Source organism: Buceros rhinoceros, unplaced genomic scaffold (assembly GCF_000710305.1).
Source record: "Buceros rhinoceros silvestris isolate BGI_N320 unplaced genomic scaffold, ASM71030v1 scaffold45711, whole genome shotgun sequence".
Classification (NCBI taxonomy): domain Eukaryota; kingdom Metazoa; phylum Chordata; class Aves; order Bucerotiformes; family Bucerotidae; genus Buceros; species Buceros rhinoceros.
The window spans coordinates 1-10,585 of record NW_010394519.1 but is presented as its reverse complement, the minus strand read 5'-3'; the positions used below and the strand labels follow the sequence as shown (position 1 = coordinate 10,585).

Genomic DNA, 10,585 nt, shown 5'->3' with positions numbered 1-10,585 from the left:
TCCACGTTCACGGTGGTTCAGGTGAACGTGGGTCTGTGGCAGCAGTGGAGACCCCCGGCCTGGGAGGGTGACTGGGCACCTTGGGTTTCCTTTCTGATGGGGAATTTGTGGTACCGGCTGAACATGTAGAGCAAATCCGTGGTGGACTCTGCAGGTCTTACCTTCTGTTTCATTGAGCCAGCTGCTAAAAATTCTGAGCATTCTTGCCCTCCACTCCTCAGCTATTAATTTTTCCTCTGAGTCCCTGTGGGTGGGATACAGCAACCTGAGAGTGTCTTGGCAGCATCTGAACCATTGTGTGGTACGTAATGGCTTAGGCCATGCATCTCCAGCTGTAGCCTATGGACTCTGCAGGTCTTACCTTCTGTTTCATTGAGCCAGCTGCTAAAAATTCTGAGCATTCTTGCCCTCCACTCCTCAGCTATTAATTTTTCCTCTGAGTCCCTGTGGGTGGGATACAGCAACCTGAGAGTGTCTTGGCAGCATCTGAACCATTGTGTGGTACGTAATGGCTTAGGCCATGCATCTCCAGCTGTAGCCTATGGACAGACGTCTGTGGTCTGACTGAATACGCTCTTCTAGGTGTTGGTGATGAAATATTCAGTTGGTACTGCTGGATCCAGAGGGCAATGTCTTTCTAAGGCCTTGACCTCTGAAAATGCCACCTGGAAGTTTGCTGCCTTTTGATACCTTCCTGAGCTTTTGTGTGGCTGCAGCAGGAGGTGATTGTCGGACATGCCAGTAACAACAAATTTGTCTTTCCCTTCGCAGGGAGAAACTGGTGAAAGCTGAGTGGAAGCCAGGACAGGGCATTGTAGAGCTGCTGTCCCCTGCGGTGAGTCTGCTGTGGGCTGTACTCAGGGCCATCATCTCCCGCTGGCCTTTGCACTTCCTTAAATTGTGCTTGAAATGGGAGAGGGTCTGGCTGTCAGCAGGGAGCAGAGACAGAGCCCATCGGGGATTTGTGCTTCTGTTCCAGGGGAAGTTCTGGCACACCATGGGCTTCACGGAGCGTGGCAAACAGTGCCTGCTGCCCGAGGAAGCTCTGTACCTGCAGGAGTGTGTAAGTAGGATACCTGCACGTGGCCGGGGGCGCTGGGTCCTTCCTGAAGGATTGGGAGAGCTGTAGCGGCTCTAGGCTGAAGTCTGAAATCTCTTGGCTTGTGTTGGTCGCTGCTGCAGTTTGAGCAGCTGATAAACACCTGGTTCCAGGGGAACGGTCTCATGTAGCCTGTTGCTGCTGGAGCTGTCTGTCTCCAGGCCGTGGGTTCACGTGCTGTGCTCGAATGTGTCAGTGGCAGCACGTGACAGTTGGATCAGTGACCAGTTTATTTGGCTGGTGTCGTGTTTAACCAGCTTCGATGTCACGTATGACAAGAGCGTAGGAGAGTTGTAGCTGATCCGGATCAATAAGTCAGCTCTTACCAGAGTGAAAGAAACATGAGGAGCATGTTTCCAAGTTTTCTGTTGAGATCTCTACTTTCTTACTCTGTGGGTGATGAAACAGATTTATATACCAAGTACTTCTTTACCAAAATCTGTGTATGTAGGGACTTGAACTTCCACAGTCAAGGAATTTCTGGAAACAAGATCAAACATTATTCTCTGTTCCTTGCAGGAGTTTATTGGAATAAAAAGTTTGATACTGAGAAACCCTTTTCCTCAGAACTGGTGTGTAGTTAATGAGGACATCCAAGACTGGTCAGTGCCTTCTCCGTCAGAGGTTGACTTCCTCCCTTATCCCCAGGGTATCTCACAGGGTTTGCAGTGGCAGGGTTCGGAAGCTCTTGAGCAGGGATTTCCTGCGCTTCTCCAAGCAGCTGGGAGGACTTAGCTAAGCCTTCCAGCTGGGTAGGGCCCCATTTAGGCCCTAAACAGGATCTTTCCCGGTGAAGGGTGCTGGCAGGGGAAGGCAGTTGTATAGCGGCCAGTGCGGAACGTGTGTTACACTTAATCGGAGATCTTTGGGGGTGCTGCTTGGCATCTCTTCCCGGTGTATGCATCAGAAGGAAACTGAAATGTGGCAGAAGGGAGAGAGACCAGGTTGCTTTCAGTGCTCCTCTGCTTGCAGAAGCGCTAGTTAGGACTCAGTTGGATTTCTTTGCTATAGAAAGGGGTTTTTATCTCTCCTCCAAAGCCTGTTATCAGTAGAATAGATGCACTGATCCAAAGGGGAACTTTTTTCCTGTAGCAAAACTCAGTCAGATTATGGGTATCTGACGTCATCCCTTAAATCCTAACTGCAAAGGTTGGGCGTTTTTACCACTGGCATTTTGACAACAGCAGATAAATTGATGAAAATAAAATTTACTCAGTTGCTGAGTCCAAAATCTCTCCCCAGGAGCAGAAAAGACCAGTTAGATGCCTTCAGCCCATACCATGGGAGAGGTGTGGTTCTCAGTGTTTTGTTTTGTTTATGAGTAAATGCATTCTGAAAAAAAAATGAGAAAAGAGAGGCATAGTCTAAAACTGCCTCCTGAGGTTAGTTGCTGTTGCCTGGGGAGTTTACCTATGGGTAAACTCACTGGGGCTGCAGTAAAGGCTTCCGAGGGGCCACCCTTTGCTGGTGTCTGAGGATGCCATCAATTCTTTTGTTCCAGCTCTCTCAGTTGTGCTGGTCCTAAATGTTTTTGTAGTTGTGCTGTGTCGTGATTCACTGAGATCATCGCAGTTAAAGAAAGTTGTCTCCCAAAGCACCAATTATTTTAACAGTTGAGTGTTGTACTCCCAGCTGCATCCAAACAGATGCAGCTTTGGAGAAGCTGCTGACATCTGTGGGTGGGAACTTCTTACCTGGATGCTGAAATCGGGGTGTGGAGAAACTGGGAACTGGGCATGGGAGAGGGACTCTAAGTGATCCAGGTGGCACATGGGGAGACATGGATATCCTGTGAAGGAGGGTGCTGAGACCAGCAGGAAGAGACTGGTGTGAGCTTGCATAGGTTCATTCCCTGGGATTCTCTCAACACCAGGTTTTTGCCCTGCAGGGCTCTGTTCAGCTCTTCTACAGGGATCTGCCCTTGTCCATCCAGGAAGCCTACGAGATCCTGCTGTCCCAGGAGGCAGTGAGCCTGCCGCATTACCAGGTGTGTGGGGAGCTCCAGCGACTGCAGGAGATGAAGGCAGAGAGCCCAGCCTCCGCCACGCTAACTTCCAGGGGCTGAGAGCAGAGCGGGACAGACAGGGAGGGAAGGAAGGGGAGTCATTCTCAGTCTTTCCCACTCACCTTCTTCCAGAGGATCAGTTCCTGTTAACCCACCTTTGCTTTGGGTCTTAACCCTGGTGTTTTCTCCTCTGCCAGTGCCAGGCTGTGCTACCCAGTTGTAGCAGAACTGAATTGTTTGGTTTTAGGGTAGTCAGTTAACCCTCTTGCTTTCCTTTGCTCTAAGGTGTTCAGCCACTTGAAGCAACTGGGTTATGTTGTACTGAGATTCGACCCCAGGTAACCAGCTCTTTCTTTCCACGCTGCTTTCTCCTTTCTGAAGACCCCGAGCAGCTCTGTGCCCACTGCACGGCCCCAGTGGAACAGCAGAGAAGAGGACTTTGACCCTGCATTCCGTCTCTTGGAAGGATTAAAGGCTAAAAGTGGCACTCTGCCCTTCCTTGCTCCTCCCTTTTGGGGAGGTGATTGGGAACATGAAGTGGGGCATGAACTGAGGACCATCCCGGTTCTGCTGGTGGATTTTCTGTGCCTGGAAGAAAAGATTTTTGTTGCTGTACTCTGGGGCTGAGCAGTAGGGTAGTTGCCAGCCCTGCTGTCAGCCTCTGTGTTGGTGTCTCCTTACAGCACTGTCCTGTCTCCCTATGAGAGGCAACTGAACCTGGAAAGTCACTGCCAGAGCTCTGGGAAACACCATCGCAAAAGGAGGAGGAGTTCCAGCCCCCGGTAAGGATGCGGCCCAAAGCCTTCTTCCGTCTTCTCCCAGGCTCTGCAGCTTGGGAACAGCATCCCCAACCCTTTGTGCTGTGGGTGACAGGTCTGGCCCAGCTGCCCTTGGCTGTCCCCAAGCAGTGCAGTGCTTTTCCTGAACTCTGGCGTGTGCCCTTTTGTCACATCTGTATTTCTGGCAGGGCTAATAGGTACAAACCACTCCTGAGCCTCCCAGTGGCGGTGGCGAGATGCCCAAACAGAAGGGTAGAGAGGCTGGTGCAGCACACAGCAGATGTCTCCTCTTGCTCTTTTTTAGGGGGAGCACAGACACCACAGTACTCGTCTTGCACTTACCCACCCCCCCCAGTGCAGTTTAGATGTTGGGACTGTGCAGCAGAGACTGTGCTTGGGTCCTGGTCCTTGCACATGGCCTCTAGACATTGCCAAAATGCAAACAGGAGGCGACATAATTAATAATTTTGCTATAATTATGACAGTTTCCAGTAGGTGGCATCATCCTTTAAGAAACAAGGATGAAAGGATGAAACTGGTCTCCAAGTCCTTTCTTGTTGACAAGTAACTCAGTGCCTGAGGAGTTCAGGAATTTTAGGAATTGGGAGATAAAACTGCTGGCTTAAGAATTGCCTTGTCTTCTCTGGGACCAAGGACTGAATCTCTCACCAGTAAGAGGTGCTGGCAGGGAGGTTTCTGCCTGGCCTGTGCTGGTTTGGCTGAAGCCCATCACGTTCGTGTGGAGGTGTTTGGGGTGCCGTATGGGATGTGTGGAGGCTGCATGGCGAGTTGGGAATGTGTGCCCATACAAATCAAGGCTGGGATTCTCACGCAGGACTGCTGGGAAGTTTGTTCTGCTTTTGGCATTCCCTGCTTGCTTTGGCCTGCCTTTTTCCCTTCTCATTTTGTCACCCAAGCAAAACAAACGCCCTCCTTCCAGCCAAGAGGTTGTCGAGGGTTGTTGTCAAGGTTGTGCAGATCTGTTTAGGGGTGCCAGCCTTTCTTCAAGCTTGGCAGTCTGCGTTCCCCTGTTAGCAGGGAGGAGGCAGGATTCAAGGGAAATGAAGTTCCACCACACACTCTCCCTGTCTTCTGTGCTGCTGTTTCTGTCTTTAGGTTGCATGAGAAGAAACATAAGACCTCCAAGGACCTTCCAGAAGCTGAAGGGACCTCTGAAGAAGCTGGAGATTACTGTGGAGACTCCAGCTGCCTTCCCATGGATGAAAAGCCCTTGTCAGAGCAGCTAAAGGAACCAGGTGTCGGCAGTGGAGAGGGGAAGTCAAATCCAGTCCCTCTTGATACAGGACAACAGGACTTCCTGAACCCCTCCAGGAGCCAGGCTGGAGACCTCAAGGAGAGCAGCACTGGCACCCATGCACCGTGCTGGGATTTTACCACCATCATCTTGCCGAACGTGGCCTCAGACCAGCCATGTACACATCTGCCCTTACCTGACCATGGGCTCCTGCCGGAGAACGTGCCGGGGAGGGAGGTTGATGCCTCTCGCTGGTGTGCATGCATCAATCAAAAACAGGAGAAGCTGTCACGGAAGGAAAGGGAGCAGCGAGAGAGGGAGAGCAGGTACAAGAGCAGTGTCAATGCTGACCAGGAGGTGAGGCGTTGCTCCAACTGGCAAGAGTACAAAGCCCTTTTGGAGCAGAGGAGGCAGCAGAGGGTTTGGAGACGACCACCGCATCTCTGGGACCAAGCTGTCACGCCACTGCTGCAGCCGGATGAAGCTACCTCATCAGGTAGTGGCTCTGGGAACTTGACCGAGACCCCCTTCTCCCCCCAACTCTGTGAAACATTGCCTGGGGCGCAACAGCAAAAGGGATGATGTGGAGACCCGGGACATCAGTTTAGGGGACAGTATCTTGAGGAGGAGAATCTTATTAGACGGCCTGGGCAAAGCAGGCAGAGAGGAGCCTGGCCATGGACATGGGGAGAGAGAAGAAATCTCGTCCTCTGCCTTTCCATCTCTTTCTATAACTCACTCAAGCGCCAGGATAAACAGGGTCTTGGGAGGTCTTCTAATCCGTTCCCCATGTCCTACTGTATTGCAGTCCTTCCTGCTAGGCTCTTAGGCGTGTGAAATCGGGGCCAGCACAACGCAAAGCAGTTGCAGGGTGTTCTGGGCTGTGCGCTGAGGGGAGATGAGGAAGTTGAGGTCTTTGAAGTAGCCAGTGGTGACTGTGGTGCTGCCAGCCATTGTTGGAGGAGGAAGGCTCATGGGTGGTGGTGGAGTGCTTGGAGTGCCCTGGGAGAGAAATAGCTGGTTTGATCCTTTCCTGTTCCTTCTCCCCCCAGCTGCGCTCCTCCAGCAGATCAGCGTGCTGCAGCCCTCCCACATCCTGGACGGAGCCTCCTGGTTAGTATCCAGCCAGCCAGCTCGTGGCCGTTAGGGGTTGGGGGTGTCTTGTGACTGTCCCTGCTTGCGAGGTCTCTGAGATGCTCACAGCAGCAGTTTGGGAGCTTCCTGGCATCCGGGATGCCGAGAGAATCCGGCGCCCTGCTCCATGACTCTGCTGCTTCTGTAGTGAGGGGCTGACATTTCCCTGAAGTAGCGGGTCCTGCAGCGACAGACCCAGGGTGTTCCACTGAAACCATCGGGGTTGCTCTCTTTTCCTGCCATTCCCTCTCTGCACACCAGCCTGGTAATCTCCCCCAGAGGTGTGGTTGGGTTTCGCTGGTGCCTTGTCCCTGGGCTGTGCTGTGGTCCCTGCTGCAGTGGTTATAAAACCTTGACTTTAGGACTTTTGGTTCTGCTCCAAGAATCTGTGTGGTGTTTGTGTGCAGTCCCTGTAGGGCAGCTTCTCTGTCTGTTTCTGGTGCTTCTGGCGAGGGGGTCCCAGAGAAGAGAGGGTGGCAGATGGGGTCAGGAGCTTGCTCTGGTTTGACTACAGGAAAGTTCTGGAAAATAGATCAGTTGCAGGGTCAGTCCTTTGAGGAGTGAAGCCTTTCAAAGAGCCCAAACGACCCAGGCTCCCTTTTTCCTCTGCTGTATCTATGCCCTACCGTGTTTCAGTCCCACATGTGTGGGGTGTATTCTCTTCTGTAGGCTGCTGGAGGACCCAGAGGGCATGAAGATAGACTTCAATGTGTATCCAGCAGATGCTGTGGCCAAGTTTAAGAAGACAAACCCTGGGAAGCCCTTTGTCAGGATGTGTGTTCGGAGGTACCTATGGGTCTTATGCTGTTGTTCTGAAACAGAGCAGCTGCTGCTGTGGAGGTGAAGTCCTAATGATCTGTAAATGATCCAGCATCTTGTGAGCTTTACAGATCATCAGAACCTTGAGGCTGGTCCTCCCCAGGACTGTTTTTTTTCTTTCAGTTCCTCCTTTGTTGGAGGCTGTGGCTGACAATTCCCCCAACCCTTGCACTCAGCCCACACTATTTGGTCATCTGGCTGCTGCTCATCTCTGAGTATCTCTGGAGTCAGGAATGAGAAGCCAAGGCTGTGTCTATGGAGTGGTGGAGCTCAGTTTTGCAGGGGGCCGTTTGGTACCTGAATCCTCAGCCAGTGCAGGTCCCTACAGATTTCTGCAGAGGTGTGTGTCCCCAGAGCTCGCTACAGCCTCAGGGCCATGGGATTAGTATTTTGATCTGCGTTAAAATCAGTATGAACAGAGGGTAGGTGTCCCCTTTCTTCCTGGATCCAAAATCTCTTCTGTAGGCAGGTACAAAGTTCAGTCTCTGCCTTTTCTAACTGTGGTAGATGCTAAAGTTGTCCCTCCTCCGCTCCGCAGCCGCCGGAGCAAGGCGGGTGGTAATGCACAGTCACAGAGGTCTGTCCTGAGCAAGTGGGATGATCCTTGCTTTATAAATATTTTCATTTATGAGCAAACAGACTCTGCAGAATTAAAAGGAGGGGAAAAGCAGGTCAGATGTTGATCCCAGCAACCTGAAGATCTTCCTAGCATAAAGGTATTAAGATTGCACTGGGCTGGCGGTTTGCCAGTAGCCCTGTGAGCCGCGTCTAATAGGCCCAGCGTGGAGCAGTGTGGAGTTGCCCGGGTTTTGGCAAGGGATTTGACAGCTCCCAGTTCCCGGCATGCAGTGTACTCTCGGGGCTGGCAGCCTCCTGCTTTGGCTGAGAGGGGTGGGGAGCGTCACTACCAGCTCCGAAGAGCAAAGTGAGCTGTTGCGGTCGTTGGCCAGACAGCTTTGTCTGTGTATTCTTGCTGTGAGAGCAACGGGATGTTTTCTCTCTGCAGCTTTGACGAGCAGATTCCATCCCTTCGGGCTTTGAAGCAGGTCACGTATCAGAGTGGGGACGTCCCGGTGGTCTTTGCGCTGGTGGATCATGGAGACATTGCCTTTTATTCGCTGAAGGAATTCAAGCTGCCAGTTGATATTAATCACTGAAGTTGTCACCTGCAGAAATGGGATGGGACAAAGAGAAGAGCTTTACTCAGGATTTGTTTTCTTGATTAATGAAATATTACAGGAAATAGAACCCTACCTTGAGTGGTTGTTTGCTGTTGCAGACTTCACCCAATTAGATGGCTCAGGCATAATAGCAAAACTCACAGCAAACGATGCGTATGGCTTAGCTGGGCCTCGCTGGGCTGGAATACGTGCTGCTTTGGTCTCGAAGCCACTGGTCCTCCAGCTTTCTCATCTCGTGGACAACTAGTCTGCCTTTTCCATGTCATCTTTGCCTGCCCTGGGGACCATTAGAAAACTCTTGGCTGGTGATCCTCTTGTCACATGTTAAGAACCACTGTGGTACACCAGTCAAACGATTGGCGAGTCACTGAGGTCAGTTGGAGACAGAATAAGCTGATCAGATGAGTGGTGGTGTCCTGAGCCTCTGTCATTCAGCTACGCCAACAACCGTCACATCAGATTCTGCTCTGAAAAAGGCGCAGCCGTAAAACTCAGCCACTCAGAGTCAAGTTTCCAGGCACTCAAGAACAGCAAACTGTGCCTTGAATGCTATTTCATCAGCCGGAGGTCACAGGAACCCCAGAGTGTTGCAGATGGCACCCCAGCCTGACGCCGCACCGGCTGTGCCGCCGTGTGCTTTGGCTGCGCAGCCTCACGCCATGTGAAGGTTTGGCCACCAGTATGAGCACACTGTGTCTGGTCTCACCCGGGCTCTGCTGCAGCCCTCTCTGTTTCAGCCCAACCTCCTCTTTCCTGGCTCTGGATCCTTGTCTTTTCTTTTGCAAGTAAGAGATCTCTGAGTAAAGGTAAGAGGTGACGAACTCCTCGTGAGCCTTCCAGTCCTGTGGCTGCTGTGCTCCAAACTGAGGAGATCATTGCTTCCCTGTGGGAGCTTTCCACCGGGATATCCAGGTGCCAGATTTGCTTTAGCCTCTATGCAGAAGTGCCGGGTGCCAGAAGGTCTGCTCGGTGGGCAGGAGGGTGTGAGCACGGCAGGGTTTGGTACTGAGGTTCTGCAGAACTGTAACAGCAAACGGTTTTGATGCATTTTATTTGATATTTTTTTAGTTTCTTTTGGAGATAGGGAGAAGGGTAAGCAATAAAAAAGCCTTTTCCAAGAGTGTGAGTTGCTCGGTGTGGTTCTTAATCCCTGCAGAAATGTTAATAAATTGTGCAGAGGGAGACACGCTTAGGGAGGCTGCTGGGACCACCCCTACAGCACCAGCTGGTCAGTGCCTGCTCGCGGTCGTACAACCCCATGGCTGCGAATCCCTGCTCCTACGCCCGTCTGTGGCTGGATCCAGCCGCTGCCCGGTTCCCTGGGAGGGCAGCGTGACTCGGAGCTGGCATCCGCGTGCAGCTCTGTCGGCATGTGACACCGTACCGTCCTTCCTCCGCTGTGGTCAGAGGTATTGTAGGCCAAGGTGGCAGGATCTGCTGGGCCTGGTCCTGTTACCAGAGGGCCAGGCTCTGTGAGGGTCTGACAGCTCCTCCCACACCCCCTCCTTTTCCTCTTCCTCCATCTCCTGCCTTAGAGCACTGCTTTTGCCCTTGGTCCTGTTCAGACGCTGGGGTTGTTGGCAGCTCCAGTCTGCCCTCGGCGTTCTCCCAGACTGGTTTACAGATTAAAGGCAGTGGGAAGAGAGTTTCCAAGAACAGGCGCAGCCAGAAGAGCTCCAATCTGACCCACAGGGCTCACGGTTGTCCTGGAATGAGGTCAGACTCACTCCTGTTGATTTCAATCAGTCTCATCTGCCTATGCCAAGGTGGAATTGTATCGATGAACTCTGAGAGAGCCACCCAGTGAGTTTCGCTGGGGCAGAGACTGCCTGAATCAGCACAAAACAATGACAGTTTAATAACCACTGCAGGAAGGATTGAGAAACTGTGGCTGCCTTGCTCAGCACCACAACATCTGATGGTGCCTTTACCGGGCTGGGGTTATGATGCAGACTGACACCACTGCTTCCTTTGGTCTGCACTGCGGAACGTCTAGGTGTTGCAAGAAGACAGGATCAAATATTGTAATTGTGAAAAACATCACTTTTGGAAGTTTGGCTGAAACCTTCACAGTTGCTGGCCCCTTGTCAAAGGTACTTTCAAGCTTTTGCATTGATGCAGTGAGGTTGGCAGACCTGGGGCTGCCATCGCGCTCCAGAGAACGCCTGGTTCCTCGCCCAGGCGTGCGTTGCCTGCAGCAGGACGGGCTGTCCGCAGCGGGGCTGTGCGGCACGATAGTGGCGGTTGAGCGGCCCTTTCCAACCCAGGCTTCGAGCTTCTCTCCAGCCTTCCCAGCTCTCCCTTTCGCGGAAG

The 10,585-nt window shown here is 52.2% G+C and overlaps 1 protein-coding gene across 1 annotated transcript; it reads left to right on the top strand.

Moving 5' to 3' along the window:
- Positions 1–771: 771 nt before the first annotated feature.
- Positions 772–8,248, top strand: TSEN54 (TSEN54 tRNA splicing endonuclease subunit; the record flags this gene model as incomplete). The annotated part of the gene is made up of 9 exons (XM_010145238.1): positions 772–835; positions 980–1,063; positions 2,988–3,086; positions 3,390–3,442; positions 3,788–3,886; positions 5,000–5,634; positions 6,191–6,251; positions 6,942–7,058; positions 8,098–8,248. Coding segments are annotated over 9 exons (1,363 nt in total), but the record flags the coding sequence as incomplete, so codon positions are not given.
- Between the last annotated feature and the right edge of the window lie 2,337 nt (positions 8,249–10,585).